This window comes from Musa acuminata, chromosome BXJ2-4 (assembly GCF_036884655.1).
Source record: "Musa acuminata AAA Group cultivar baxijiao chromosome BXJ2-4, Cavendish_Baxijiao_AAA, whole genome shotgun sequence".
Classification (NCBI taxonomy): domain Eukaryota; kingdom Viridiplantae; phylum Streptophyta; class Magnoliopsida; order Zingiberales; family Musaceae; genus Musa; species Musa acuminata.
The window spans coordinates 36,753,924-36,770,307 of NC_088341.1; the positions used below are offsets into that span (position 1 = coordinate 36,753,924).

The 16,384-nt window shown below is 36.8% G+C and overlaps 2 protein-coding genes across 2 annotated transcripts; one reads left to right on the plus strand and one right to left on the minus strand.

Annotated features, from left to right (window-relative positions):
* The first annotated feature begins 1,215 nt into the window (after window positions 1-1,215).
* Window positions 1,216-13,051, plus strand: LOC135610630 (lysophospholipid acyltransferase LPEAT2-like). The gene is made up of 14 exons (XM_065105385.1): window positions 1,216-1,733; window positions 3,327-3,507; window positions 3,642-3,701; window positions 5,434-5,597; window positions 5,669-5,732; window positions 6,219-6,287; window positions 8,610-8,705; window positions 10,442-10,486; window positions 11,210-11,280; window positions 11,616-11,682; window positions 12,175-12,225; window positions 12,352-12,465; window positions 12,535-12,585; window positions 12,666-13,051. The coding sequence occupies exons 1-14, from the start codon at window positions 1,315-1,317 to the stop codon at window positions 12,783-12,785; spliced, it is 1,572 nt and encodes a 523-aa protein (XP_064961457.1). The 5' UTR covers window positions 1,216-1,314; the 3' UTR covers window positions 12,786-13,051.
* Window positions 13,052-15,346: 2,295 nt separating this feature from the next.
* Window positions 15,347-16,044, minus strand: LOC135609288 (uncharacterized). Its single transcript, XM_065102394.1, has 3 exons — window positions 15,852-16,044; window positions 15,576-15,694; window positions 15,347-15,482 (listed from the first exon to the last, which is right to left on the minus strand). The coding sequence occupies exons 1-3, from the start codon at window positions 15,946-15,948 to the stop codon at window positions 15,378-15,380; spliced, it is 321 nt and encodes a 106-aa protein (XP_064958466.1). The 5' UTR covers window positions 15,949-16,044; the 3' UTR covers window positions 15,347-15,377.
* Window positions 16,045-16,384: the final 340 nt, after the last annotated feature.

The window sequence follows — 16,384 nt, forward strand, 5'->3', positions numbered from 1 at the left end:
TACATAAATAAAAAAAATAATTGATATTCTATCTGATAAGATTATTTAGTCCCACATTAATCGAAGAGTATAAGAACTAAGGATCACTGGGTACCTATTGCCCAGATATTTCTTTAAAGCTCACATGAAAAGGTAAAATGGTACGGACACACTCATCGTCCAATAATTCCTTGCGAACCTACGGGCCGCACCAATAGTCGACCGATCAAATTATCCCGTATTACTATCCATTAAATTTTAAAAATAGAATAATTATTTTTATTTGATAATAAAAATGATATATATTTTTTGTTTACAGAGGTGATGATACTTTTGTGATAAGAATGATATCTGTCGACAGTCGGAAGCTTTCCAACTTTGCAATCAGTCAACCGCGACTTAACACCAAACACAAAAAAGCAAAACACAAAAAGGAAAAGATAAAGATATGATCGAAAATGAGAAAAAGGTCGAAAAGACGAAAGAAGTGGGACCCCACCGTCGTGGCCTGTCGTGGACCGACTCGGAAACCCAATACAGAGGAAAGCGAGGGGAGTCTTCGGACCTGTGTCCGGGTACGTCGAACGGGTGCGTCGTGTCGGGGTGTCTCGATCGCCGATGGATTTTTGTGGGTTTTGATCGGCTGCGGACAAATGGCGGCAGGTGTTTTCCATTAAGAAATTAGAAACCCACCGACCTCACCCGAACATTCGCGTGGGACCCATGCGGGACCCTTCTTAGCCCGCCAATCGTCGTACGGGGAGCCGCATTGCAGCTGGTCCAACCCGCACCGTCCTCGCGCCTTCCCCCTGCGCGCTTAAAATAACACGTCAGATCCGAGTGCGGTGTTCGCGCGTCTTCAAAATAACCGACGCGGTACGGCGCACATGATTGTTCGAGGATCCCCTGTCCTGTCCGACCCAGGCAACGCAGATCTCGTTCCTGTTTCCTGTTGCGTCGGAGACGGGGGATGCCCGGGGCCGGCGCGTCCGATATCCACGTCCCGAAAAACCTATTGCATTCCCGTCGAGGCGCCCGAGCGCGCCTGTCGCGCACGAGCAGGAAACGCGGAGATCGCCTCCTCACGATCTCGGTGGGCCCCACGAAGAAAAAGGGATCAGACGTCGAACCGGTGTTCCCTGCCGCGTCGGGGTCAGGTGATCCTTATTCGTTTCCATTTTCCCCGCCTTGCCTCTTTCCGACCTCTCGTTTTATTTTGGTGGAGGTCGATGTCGCGACCTTGTCACCCCCACCCCACCCCATCGGGTGCGCCTTCTCCTTGCCCCCTACTCCTCCTCAAGATCTCCTCCTCCTCCTCCTCCTACTCTTTACCCCATGGCGGATCCTAATTGCGATCTTAACTCTCCCCTCCTTCACGATCGCGCCCCCGAAGTCTCCCTGGACGTCAATGGCTTCATCGACCGAGGGAGCGAGGCGGCGACCACGCCTCCGGAAAACCCCTTCGAGTTCTTGGGCGTGCCGCCGCTGGCCCTGCCGCCGATGAGCGCCGTTGACCCGTTCCGCAACCACACGCCCACCATCGCCGGGCTCTACGAGTGGTGCAAGACGATCCTCTGCCTGCCGATCGCAGCCGTTCGGCTCGTGCTCTTCGGGATCGTGATCGCGGTGGGGTACTTGGCGACGGTGGCGGCGCTGTGCGGGTGGAAGGACAAGCAGAGCCCCATGCCTCTGTGGCGGTGCCGTGCCATGTGGATCACCAGACTCTGCGCCCGATGCATCCTCTTTTCTTTTGGGTAATCTCGACTGATTTCTGTCTCATTTCCGTCGTAATCCGAATTATTAGCTGACGACGATCCGGGCGAGTCGGAATTTGTAGCATATTCTCCATAGACAAATCGGAAAAAGATCATTTACACGGTAGTGCAATAGGGTTTCTCAGTTCTTGGTCCTTGATGCTAATAGTTGTGTGCGACTGGGTTTTCGTGGTTCTTGATCAGTTTTTGATGCTAATAGTCGTAAAAAATATCGATAGGGTTTCCTGGTTTCTTGGTTCGTACTTCTTGATGCCGAAGTCGTCAAGAATGTCAATTGGGTTTCTTGGTTCTTGGTTTTAGTAGACGTGAAAAGTACTTTTCAAAAAATAAAACAAGTGAATAATCGTAAAGCATGTTGGTCAACGCTTCATCAAGAAACGCACATCAAATTTTGACGATGATAAATCTGTTCGGATTACATGTAGTAAATATGATAATTATTAGCTCATGGGCCCGAGCATGTTCTGTTTCTTTTTATCTATATTCTCCTGCGTTGTTGATGCACCAAAAGATGAGTATCTCGAACTATGTGGTTCCCCGTGCAAACACTGATCATCAACTTTTGTTTCATAAATGGACCACTAACATCAAATATCCTGGTTGCTTTTTAATGGTAGCTTGCCTTCTAGGATGTCTCCTGTAATTGTTGTATTCCTTCGTTGGATCTTTCTCTAGGCCTGCTTTTCCATATCTGTAGTTTCTCTATGCATCGATCTCCCTGTCTGTTTTGTCTATGAAGGATAAACTGGTCATGCAAAGTGTTGCTTTTATATATAACTATTTGTCTGAATCTATGGAGTAACACATCTTCTTGGAAGGTACATCTTGGTTCTGGAGGTGGAGCAAACAGTAAACATAGGTATTAGGTCAACATGAAACTACCAAAGTAGTAACAATACTTTTAGCAGCATATATCAGGTCGCTTTTTTCTTGTTTCTCTCAGGCTTTGTTTTCTTGAGAGCTGTGATAATCCTTCCCATATCGTGGTAGGTACAGTTGAAATTTTAGTGGTGAATATAAGTACACAATCTGAGGCAGAGTTATGATTAGTTGGCTAACCCAATGTCCTTGCACAAGTTCAACCATTCTTATGAGACTGATATATGACAACTCGAGCCCGGCCCACGAAGGACCAAGCCATGCACAAGCATTGCTCAAGTCTGTGTTACGCTCTGTTTAGGACTGCATCACTTGCATTTGCACCTCTAATGTTAAATACTCTGATGTGCTGATACAGTTTCTTAACTTGATAAATGCAAAACAACTTCAGTTTTAATTTGATTTCGTATACTTGGAAAACTAAAAGTAAAGAAAGTCACATTTGAACTTTCTATTAGCTCTTTCTATAGGAATGCTCAGAATTGTGATATCTAGAATGTGTTTTATGCATTTCTTCCCAATTGTGCAATCATGTAAATATAAACGGTATATATAAGGTTCTAAATTCTTTGCATGGAGTTTGTCCTCTTTTCAAGTTAACATGTAATCTATATTATCAATTTCATTTATCCTTTGTAAATGTTTGTTTTTATAGCTTATAAGCACCTATTTCTATGGCTTCTATTTTGTCAGATACCATTGGATCAAACGAAAAGGAAAACCTGCTTCAAGGGAGATTGCACCTATAGTTGTTTGTAATCATGTCTCATACATCGAGCCCATATTCTTCTTCTATGAATTATTTCCAACTATGGTTGCTTCCGAGTCACATGATGCGTTACCCTTTGTTGGAACTATTGTCAGAGCAATGCAGGTGGACCTGTCACTTTCTTGAGTGGAATTTTTTTTATAAAAAAATTATTAGTTCTATTTATCTGATTTTTCTATTTTTTATATGTTATGACAATGTAGTCTGATCGAAACATTTTACGTTAACATGCTTCGTAGGTTATATATGTTGACAGGTTCTCACCTCAGTCGCGGAGGCTCGCAATTCATGAAATAAAGGTATAATGGTTTTGGAACTTGTTGAGTGATGCAGTCAATTCTTAGCTCAAGAACTATCTGTCTTGTGCATTCATACTTTTTATCAAGATAATAAGCTATATTGGGTTTAACTTATATCACCCTACTAAAGATATACTTTTTAGCTAATTGTGAGATGTGGTCTATCTGTTAGTAAACTGTCAAAGTAACTTTTTTTTTTTTGCATATGTAGATAAGAAAATTGAGCATAGAGCATATCATTAATGTTGCTGTGGTGATGTGGTCATTCAAAAATCAAAGTTAAATATCATGTGCTTTGTAGAAAACTTACAAGTTTGCGAGCTGAATATATGTATTTCCCCTTCTAGAACAATTCATAATTATTTCTGATTATTTTTGGTGTTTGAAGGCTGTCTTTCAAAAGATGAATTCTTGAATATGTCCATCAAATTTGGAGCCGCGGTTAATGCTAATTTAGGATGCTTGCATAATAGCACAAGGAAAAGCTATGAATATTTTATGTGATGTTCGCTTCAGGATGGTTTTTTCTTGATCTAAAATATGAATTTTTAGCATTATGACTCACTATATTTTAATCTGGATACATCTTAAGATTGCCTGATTTATGTTCCTTTTATTTTTTATTCTTCGGTACATATTCTAACTCTTACTATCCTTCTAGGAAAATTAGGGGCGGATCATGTGGTTTTCTAAAGCACATACATATCTTGTCTTATCTTCTGTGTCCCTTCCCTGTAATTATATAATCAACATTTTGCTTCTTTCATCCTTACAAGTTGATGGAATTAATGCTTTTCATAGATCATCCAATTACCAATAAGGGAATTTTTTTGGATCAGGAAAGAGGCATAAAGATGCTATTTGGTTTTTAGTTTGAGTCCATGTAAGCACTGTCTTTTTGGGGGCTTAGTTAGCAATTAGAGACGTTTCAAGAGATGGGTGCCTTGGCTGAACCTCTAATCTGGATGACCAATGTTTAAATAGCATGATCTTCGGCTCCAGCACTGTGCCCAGCCATCCCTCTGTGATGGTTTCCTACATTCTTATGGGTGAATAATTGATGGTTAAGGCAATTTAGGTGATAAATTGCATTCTACACCCGCTTTGAGTAACTAACTCAATTCTAATGAAGCAAGTGCTGACTAAGTTAATCTGGCAGAGTCCTGGCTTACTGAAATGCTAATGGTCCAATCAATTGAAGATATCAACCATCATAACATATTAATTTATCAGCCATAACAAAACAGAACTTTCTAATCTCGTCTAATGTGCTGCTAAAACTGGACTGATATTTGCAAATGGAATGGGTGTTTCTCTTTCCCTAGAATTCAATCTCAAGCTCAGTGGTCCTCTAGTTGCATTGATCAATCAATACACAACAAATTCATTGAGCATAACTAATTAATGGGTCTTTATCCATTTTGTTAGTTGTGAGAGATTGATATGTAATATATATTATTTTGGTTTACTATTTGATGTATGATATTCTCTATTTCGAGTTGATTTCTAGATGATTGCCTGTAAATGTCTTGTTGATCATTTTTTATTAGATTAGATTTGCTTTGCATTTTTCTTTTGAAGATCTTTCATCATATATTTACTTTTCTCATCAGTTCGTGGATAGAAAGAAGACTAAACTTTAAGAGTTTGCCTGTTAAGAAGCATTAAACAAAATAAAATCCATTCATTAGCTATTTGATACAGAAACATGCTTTCTAGGACATGAATTCAGAGAAAGGCGTCTTCCAATGAATTTCCACGTGTTATGCTATTTCCGGAGGGGACCACTACAAATGGGAGATTCCTCATATCATTTCGGCTTGGTGCATTCATTCCAGGCCTCCCGGTACAACCTGTGGTTGTTCGATATCCATACATACATTTTGACCAATCTTGGTGAGAATTTTACTTGTGGTATCTTTCTTATTAGTCCTTTTTTGTATTACATCTGATTTCATTTTATTTAGGGGGAATGCTAATTTGCTGAAGCTCATGTTTAGAATGTTCACACAGTTTCACAACTTCATGGAGGTATGATTTGACCTGAAAATATATGTTAGGCTTTACACTGTTTTTGTGCCAAAAGTTGATTATATCATAATGTTGTATTTAGTTAGCTTACTTCTTAAGTTCACATTTTTATTGAATATTATTTCTGTGTTATGATCGTTAAAGTAAATGAACTTTCTTTATTCTTGCCACATAATCACATATTGCATTCAGAAGTAGAAAACCTTAATTCTTCATCAATAAAATATATTCTACTTGTTATATGACTTGTTATCTTGTGCAGGGTAAGTAAAAGAGTAGCTTACTTCTGTTGTTGAATACATGTTGACATTAATGCATGTAGTGTATTATTAATCCAAGGCCAAGCCTAACTCAGCAGAAAAATGAATCCCAAAACCAGCCTTTTGTTATACAGGAGAGGATTTTGATAATTTCAGATTAACATATTTGATGAATTTGCTGAACTAATATATTTTGTAACAAGAATTTCATTTTTTCACTTGACAGGTGGAATACCTTCCTGTGGTCTTCCCAGATGAGAGCAAACAACAAAACACTGTTCATTTTGCAGAGAGGGTGAGCATATTATTCATCAATAAATCTGTCGAAACATGCTGCAGTTTCACTTGTTATATTTTCTTCTAAAATGTAACTTTTTATTTATATATGTTAGTTCACAATTTCTGCAAATCAGTAGCGTGCTTAGTTAAATAATGTTTTGTTCCCCTTTGATGCTAAGATTTCTAATTTCTCTTATCATGAATAGTATTGTATACTTAATCTTCTATATGTGCCATCTCATATATATTATTGCTAAAGTTTTAGATTTAGATAAAGGAAAATGCTTTTGATGTTAAGATGGCAATCGATCATGAAAAATTGAAGAAGCCCACTATTCTTCTCATGCTTATATCAGAACCACATTATGATTGTGACCCTTTTTTATGATGGACTATAGATAAGAAGTGTGCTATTTTCCTCATCGATTATTCAATCTCAAAATTTTTATATCTAGCAAATGATATCTTTTTTCCCTCAAGTTGTGGTTGTTATAATGTAATTGTGCAAAACAGAAGAAGAGAAGTGAAGGAGAAAATGTGAACCTGGAAAGTCGTCTATTTAGCAAATTTTGAATCATTAATGAGTTCTTGCTAGATTTTCTAAAAGCTAGCTTCCTAAAGATGACATGTATTTCATATATATATATATATATATATATATATATATTATATAGTGTAAGTGCATTTGGTATTTATTTTAGTTCCTGCTCTTGAAGTTATGTAATATTTGACAAGCAAGCTGCTGCACCAAAAATAAGAAAAATCTTCTTGCGGGTGTGAAGTTTTTTCTGTATTGTTGATCAGAACAAAGAGAGATAAGATGGTTTTCTCATATTGATGAAAGCTATTGTTGACCTTAACTGAATACCACTTGGGGCTCCCTTGTTTGCCGAGGAAGTTTCTCTGAAAGAGCCAAATGATAGAAAAGGATCCATATAACTTACCAGAGCTAAATGAAGTCACCTTGGTCCTGGAGAAGCAACTTCATTATGATGAAGGATAGACGGCTGGATCAGACAAGAATAATATGAAAAGAAGGAAAGGACTTGAGTCCCTTTCATATGAAATTAAGGGTTCTCTCTCTTGTACAACACCTAAATCTTATGTACACATGGATTAGACAAGAATTTGTCCCAAGGGAAAGAAAGCCAGATAAGACAAGGATTTGACTCAAAATGTATGAGGTGAGGACTATGTAAATGCTGCACATACATCATACAAGCACAAATGTCTCCGTAGAAAGTAAATCTATCACAAAAGAAAAATTTTAGCTTGTTTCTAGAACAATCTGAGTGTAGGTTGGCTGAGCTTAGCTTGAGCTTCAGGCAAGTTCAAATATCATTTCAGGCTCTTGACCCAGCTTGAGAACCATGAGAACAAGTTGAGTCATGCCTTAGCAGAGCCTTGCTCAGCCATCTTCATTGCAACCCTAGATTCGACATGAATAACCTTCGGATATTTCAAGTGGGAAATGGATAGAAATTCCTCTGTTTATCCTAGTTGAAAAGATAGCAGGCACCTGATGCACATACTGGTGGAGTAGAAGAGAGCAAGAGGGTCTATGGGTGAGATATATCTGGTGCATTTTATTGGGGAGTGTTACCCAATCATACAAGTTAAGCAGGTTGCATGGATTCACACAAGTACTAGGTAGGTTGGGATTGGGATTGAATTTGACATAATTATAACAAGACGGGTCTTGATTTAGGGTTTTGTTTTATTATGTGCATCTCAACCTGACATGGAGACAACCAGTTGGCACCTGTAATCAAGTGTAATATGCACTAACATGTTGTCACATTCAATTTACCAAAGCACCAAGCAGCAGAGACTAATCTGGTATTTTTTAACTGGAAGGTTTTTTCCCCTTCAAACGACACCGCCTACAACTGAATCCTTCATTTCTCTAATTTGCTTTTTTTGCTTATCCCTTTTTCTTATTTGCTCTGTTTCTCTCTGCTACTAATAAAATCACAATAGTAAATTATATGATATGATGGAAGATTCTGAACTTAAAATCACAATATAGCCTTTGTCATTCTTTAAGCAGCTTTTATAATGAATCTAGAAGTGCCATTGATAGTGCATTATTCTCTATTAGTGGGGTTGGGCTTCTTGATGATCTGATCAATACAGCACTTTATGGATTCCTTACTTTTTTTGTGGTTGAACATTTAGAAAGACAGCTCTATATAATATCATGCACCTTATAAACACACATCACTGGTTTATTGCAATTTTCTTGATAATATGGAAGAAAAGGGCTAGCGCTAACATGCTGTTTTTGGACAAAAAGAAGGGTAAAACTAACATGTTTTTGGAAAAAAAAAATCTGCAGACTAGCTACTCCATGGCCAATGCACTTAATGTTCTACCGACGTCTCATTCTTTTGGTGACATGATACTTCTTACAAGAGCATCCGAACTTGCAAAGGTGAAGAATATTTGTTTATTTTATCAAGGAACGATTCTTCCTGTTTTATGTCCATTTTTATTGTTCATGATGCATACTATATTTAGACCATGGTTTCAAATACCTGTTGGACCGGTACATAAGACTAATATTTACTGGTTTAATAAGCATAGGTAATGGAGCATACCACTTAGGATTGCTTGATACACTGTTAATTTTTTATATTATTCTTTGTCGATTGATACCAGACAATACATATTATATAATACTGCTCAGTATCTTAGTATTTCAATAGTTTGACAAGTTGTTCACAACCGGTGTCGGATTGCTATTTGAAACCTTGATTTTAGGCTGCCTAATTCATGAGAAAAAACAACACTGGGTCAAAAAGATACTGAAGATATAATTCAAGCCTCCACATTTATAACAATATTTACAATTGATGAAGTACTTCATTGCTATCTGATATGAACTTATTGCTTCTTAATTGTTTCTTTTTCTCTTTCTAGATTATTGCTGTCACCATTTAAAGATGATGAGTTATGCAATATAAAATTTGCTACACAGGCACTAGCATTGACCTGGCCCTCAAATATGAATATAAAATTCTGCTAATAAAACCATGATATTCTCTTAATTATCGATTCAGTTGCCCTGTCAACAATGTTCAGATAATCTATACGGAATCCAGTCACCTTGTGCAGATAGATTTGTCTGAGGTGTAAAATTGTCATGATTTGAACTCAACTGATTGTTTGACCATCTTTAATCTTGAAATATTGATAACCGAATTTGGTATAAATCAACAGGCCATCTTACTCTGGAATTAGACCGTCGTATCTGTCAACTCCATATATATTCCTTTAGTTTCTTTCGGTTTGAAAGTGTCATATTCATTCACAAAAAACAGAGATTTGCTTCAATTTGGAGTTTATGGACTGTTCTGGCTAATTTTATGCTAAAAAATGTAATTTGGTAACCTTGATACAGAACTAGTGTCATAAAATAACTATAGATTGACAGATGCACTAGAAAAATATATGCACATATAACCAAACTGCCCTAGACCGGTTCTATCTTAGCTGAACTCTAGTATTTGTAATCTTCAAGCAACGATAAGAGTAAATTCTTGACACACGAAGCACGAGCTAACACCGCAGGATACCCACACTTAATTTGTGCTTCTCTTTCCATAGAATAATGTGTACACGGGGTATTGCTTGTGAGCTCAACCTAAACTTGACACGATAAAGTTTGATCAGCATTTTTCTTCCCAGGTCAACATTGAGATGCTGGCAGAAATTGCACTCGCTGATCATATGCTTTTTTTCCCATGCTGTACCTATTTATTGTGAACTAGTGGTCTTGTTACGAGTGTATTCTATGCCTAGTTTTCTTATGCAATATTGTTCTTGTTAGTCTAGACTCTAGAGTATATGTTTTATTGCATACATTAGTAGATTCATATTAGCATATATATCGCATATCTTTAACTTTTTTATCCAAACTGTCAAGCTATTATTCTTGGAGGCCATACCGTGCCTATAACATATGTTTACTGTTGCTTATTCCCAAGGAAAAAGTGAGAGTTGATAAAACTTCCATTGCTTTATGTTAAAATTTTAGGGCACTTTTACATAAACAATATAGGATCTATTAGAGAATTGGTTGCAATTGTAGACCATTTTCTAAATGCTGCTCAGGAAAGATGCTTTTATGTCATCATTTTCTCTTATAGCTTTGATCTTCATTCGCAGGAGAGATGCTCAAATTATATGGTTGAAATGGCATGGGTTGAAAATGTGAGTTCTCCATCTGCATATATGTAATCTAGCCTCTCGATGCAACTATCATCCATTGATGATGAAATGATTACTATTCATTCATTAAGTCTTACAACTTAAAGAAAAGTAATAGTGAAAGCAACATATCTACATCTTAAACGGCGATATGGTACTACTCTTAGCGCTTATTTGTTTATCATTATATGTGCTTTATTTATAGAATGTATCATAATATGTGCTTTATTTATATTCTATAACTATGTTTTTGAAGAACTTAATGACAAAACTCATGTTTTTAAGTGCTGGAGAATTTCATACTTATCTGAAGCAAAATGCAATTTCGTTCGTATGCCAAGCTTCACTGCAGGACATAATTAAAATGTTACACAGTGCATATTAAGCAATTGGATTAATATTGTTATTTGCAAGTGCTGGTCATGCTGATCCACAATGGGCAGCATACAATGCACCAACATGCTGTGGGGTATACCAAAACAGCACTTAATTCCAATGCGTGCCAACTGGCACATGTAAGGCAAAGAGCCCTTCACTTTCTCGACTCATGGAACTAGGTGTCCAAGGATATTTTCTTAATTATCTAAGGAAATCTATTGTAGTGTTCATTGTCTGCTTTCAGAGGCAGTAACCCATATACTAACTTAAGGGAAGATGGATTGCTTGGCTTTAGTGTGTCTCTCTGATGATCTTTTTCTTAATTTTGTTTACTTTTTTCATATGCAGTCATTCAACATAAGCACATCTGAAGCTGTGGTCATTTTGGAGCGGTTTCTTTCCATGAACCCAGATTCCTTGTAAGTCTCAGACAAATCTCAAATTTCATGTTGAAATAGTTTCTCTGGATCATGGATTGCACATGCTGGGATGGTAGCCCATATTAGATAATGTTCACCATGGTCATTTTACAGCTGTAGCAGAACAAATCGTATGCTAGCCAAGACTGTGTCAGTGTTGGCCTATCTTAGAGCTTATGCCAGATGTTGTCATATACTGGATTGGCATGTTGATCAGTAGTCTAAATTTTGATTCTTGCCATATGACATTTATTCGGGAAACCATGATGCTCTAACTTGTTACCAAAGGTTTAGGATGAAAATTTTATATGATCTTGTAATATGGTTGGTGGCAGTGGACGTGTTGAACTTCATGGATTTCTGAATGCTTATGGGTTGGGGTGCAGTCCTCTATCTGAGAAGGTTAGTCATACTTGTCATGCTTCCTTTTTAACTTGCAAAAGAATAACTTCTCAGATGATTTGTACAATTGTCTACTTTAACATAGAGTCCAATCTTGTAATGTTTGGTTGAGCCTATATTATGCTACATCTATCAGTTCTTTTAAATAGAAAGTGTATTGGAGGAAAACGAGTGTTACAGATGTTATAATCGTGCACCTGTTTGTTGGCTACGTGTTGGAATATTAGAACTTGGTAGGCTTAGACCACTTGGTGTTATGAGCATGAGTTTGTAATAGGTGATGATTATAAACAAAAGCTGAGAGTGCTGCTGTCTTATAGTTTCAAGAGTGAAGCCTTTTTTCTTGGTGAAGTTGGAAGAAAGCATTAGGCTTTTGTCAATCATTAGCTCTCATTTCTACTGTGTTGGAGGAAGTCAACTGTATATGTCCTTTTCAGATATTTCTTCCATAAAGAAAGAAATTTGGCTTGGGCTGATTTCATTCCTTTTCAGATATTTGGATATTTGGACTTGGAAAAGAAGCAGTCAATAACATTTCGTCAGGTAATAATTGGGCTATCATTAAGCTCTTAATAAATTAAAATATATATATATATATAGTTGTATTGGAAGTTTGCATTCAAAAGTATGCTGCTACTAATTTGAGAGTCCTGTGCTCAATCTCTGCAGTTTTTGACTGGATCAGCACAGATTAGGAAACAACCGTCATTTTGGAGGGCCTGTGAAACGGCTTTTGCACAATGCAGCAGTGATGATACGATGGATCATACTTCCTTGGAACAGGTATTTTTCATGCACATGCTTCCTGGTTTCATTCTAACTTATGATAATCTGGTTGCATCTTCGCTGTAGATCGGCCGTGTCATTCAGTCAACATTGCATTGTGCAGTCAACAGTGAAACCGTGAGTTTCTGTACTGTTTGATACTTGGTTTATTTCGACTACTATGATAAGTACTGATTGTCAACCCGTCACTTTTGCAGCTACGTCAACTGTTTGATACTGATGCTGATGTCTATGTCAGCAAGGATGATTTCATGGAATGTCTACAGAAAAATCCGCTGCTTATCGCGCTGTTTGCTGCATGTGTCAATGACCCCTGACCAGATGAACTTGGCATAACCTGCATACAAAAGCTCATTTAGAACGTGGACACGTCTGTGGCAAATAACCATTCGAGAAAAAAAAAGAAAAGTTTTTTCTTCTCTTGAGATCGAATGGTTGGAAAGAGCTATATGATGTAAATGGCTAAAGGTTTTGCTTTTTGACTTTATTGGTTGATGTAATGATAATTGTCACTATGGACTATGAAAATTATTTCCAACATTGTCATTATGGACTATGAAAATTATTTCTAACATTGTCATTATGCATCAAAACTTTAATCATTTATCCTTTGTTATTATGTATATAGGGCATTTACAAATTATTTCATAGTTTTTGAGATCCTCGACAAATGTAGAATTTGAAAAAATTCTACCTAAAATATGTAAAATTGAAACCCTAAATATAGTAAAGAAAGAACTAAGTTTTTCTTTTCTTAGTATTCCTTAGAGTTGGATTTCCTATAGCCTGTATGAAAAAAAACTAACAAAATAACTAAAGAAAGAGAGAAAAGATTATAGGTTATTAGGTTGATAAAGAAGATAAAGCTACAAAGTTTGAGATGGTCTAAGAGATTACCTTGAGGTATAAGATTCAATCTTATTCTCATTTTAAGTTTTTTTTATTCTTTTACTAATATAATTCAAATATTGCAACAACTTCTATTGAATTTAATTTGATTTGACAAAATTGATAATTTTTATCCTTCAATCTTACTTATATATTTCAACATTTAGAATAACACTTTTCTTTGATTTATATCTCTATTTAATTTTTTATTACTTCATCCATACTTAATAGCTAATATTCCTCTACATCCATAATGTTTAAAACTCAAACTTATGATCATCAATGCTTAATTAGCTTATGATTCTTATATTAATCATGATGAAACTTATTCAACCTTTGAAATTCATCGATTAAAATTTATCCGTCACTTCTAATTACTATATGTATGCTTATTACTATAACTTATATATATATGTATATATATATGTATATATATGTATATATATATGTATATATATGTATACATATACATATATATATATATATGTATACATATATATATATATATATGTATATATATATATGTATACATATATATATATATATATGTATATATATATATATGTATATGTATATATATATATTTATATTATCCTTATATTAGCATGTTAATTATAATTCAAAATGTATGAAACTCAAGTATTATAAGAACAGTTGACATCATAATGTTACTGAATTTGAATTCAGGGTAGATGATACTACATTTAAGCACATTCTGTTAGCTCAAGACATCAATTTAAGTGAAGTCTTATATCATACTCTTCTCAATTTCACAAAAAACAAAAGTTTGACTTAAGTCAATAAGCTTATAAAAAAAAATGAACTACATAATATAGTTTTTAGGTAGCTTAAATTAAAAGGTCATCTTCTAGACAATTTCATTAAACAGTACATGGTCAGACAATTCTAACATAGCATAAAATCAAGATATATAGTCAGAGAGTAGGTATATACTGCACCAAAATGGGGAGAAAATGAAAACCAATCTCTAAATAATTAATAGAGAATAAAATGACTATATTTTCTTTGGCAGCATGATTCTATTGCACCAGAGAAGCAGCTCAAGAACTTTTATTATGATTAGCACCAAATACTTCAAGCAAAGTAGCAAAATGAGCACTGGTACCTGTACCTTTCTATCTAAAATATACAGCGAACTCCTAAAATATGAGCAACCTGTTTAAACAAGCAGTACAACTAAAATAACATGTTTAATTACACAGGGGACTTGCCCCATGAAGTAAAAGAACAAAAAAGGTTGATACATTTTGATATCAAGTAACAACAATGACTGGGTGAAATAAGAATAAGGAAACAGCCACACTAAAACATTATTTCTATACAGCAAAAATGGCAGTGTGTGAGTCATTAATCAAAACAAACAAAACCATATACATCCTAAAATTTGCCAATAATTAGGTTACGCATTAAAGAACATGAGTCAAAGTCATTTAGCACCAAAATAGGGCAAGCATACAGTCAAAATTCGAAATATATAAGCAACAACATCATAAATGCACATGAACACAACAAAATCTTGGATAAACAAAAAAAAAAATACAAAGCACCCTATGCAAATCATATCTTCAGAGGAAAAAAACAGAAGATGAAAAGATGACTGTAAGCAAATGCACATCATCAGAACAAATTTATACATAAGGAATGGCATCAAACCATCATGTCAAGGAAAATGCCACAGTTCTTCAAGATGCATAGAGAAAGAACACTTGTAGAAGATGACCTACAGGGGATACAACGAGTGCCAAAAGCTAAGATGGATTAGATGATCACATAAGGTTACCTGGGGATCGACAATCCAACCATGATGTAGACCAATATCAAGAAGATTGAAAATAGTATATTCCTGCGTGAACTCAAAATCATTAATCCTACATAAATACATACAACAAACAACAAGGGGTACGCCATAATTTTGCTTGAACTAAGGAAATGCTGATAGCATAAAGAAATTACGACTTCATATGGTAAACTGCAACTGCAATCGAGAGCAACGACTGGACTCACTTCCTAAAATGCACGTTTACATCGATCCCAGCCGCAAGCCGAGGCAGCAGATCAATTGCTTCAGATATGTTCTGCTGCCGATTGTTGACATGTCCATCATCCTAATTCGAAATGCAAGAACAGAAAGAATCAGTCCACCAAGAGATGACTCCAAACCAAGATTCGTATAGGGACCAGTTTCGAAGAATGCAAACCTGCACGTTGCAGTTAGGGTCGATCAATCTTTCCGCGACGAGCGAGAGCAGCTTCTGCAGCGAGACCTCCGAGACGTCCAGGCTCAAATTAAGATGATTCCTCAGCAGCAAAACATCACCTACCACCAAAAAGAAAGCGACAAAACCCCCATCAGATGCCTCAAGAACCACCAAATCAGGTCAATCGGACCAAAAAACACATTCAAGAACGCTAAGCGAAACCACGTTCGGTCGTTTGGACGAGGAATCGTAGGAAGTAGGGAAGCGAGGGCTCACAGATTGCGAGGGGAGGGCAACGGTCTTCCGGGATGCCGCAGCCGACGAACCGAACGACCTTGGTCTTGTAGACGATCTCCTCCTCCGCTGTCGCCATCGAGGGCACCTCGATCTCCTCCTCGATCGCCGCCTCCAAATCACTCTCTCTTCCTCGATCGCCGTCTCCAAGTCACTCTCTCTTCTTCGAACGCTTCTTTTCCCGCTCTGTACCTCTCGCACAGGAGAGGAGAGATATATATACCCACAGGGGAGGTTAATGGATAGCCGTCGGATGAGAGCAGCTCGAACCGAAGGCTGTAATCTGACCGTTGATTCGTTGGACGAATGGGTGTGGGGCTTGGAAAGAACAAGTTAATGTAATTCCTACTCGCTTTTCAACAACCCGCTTTCTTATTGGAGAAAAGAGCCGCTTCTTTAGTGGGTCCAAAGCGACACCCAACAGAAGGGTATCGGAGATGGGAACTGAAAGAAATAGAGTGCTTGCTTCCGATTCCAATCGGATGGGTGATATTGAAAGCAGATGATCGTACTGA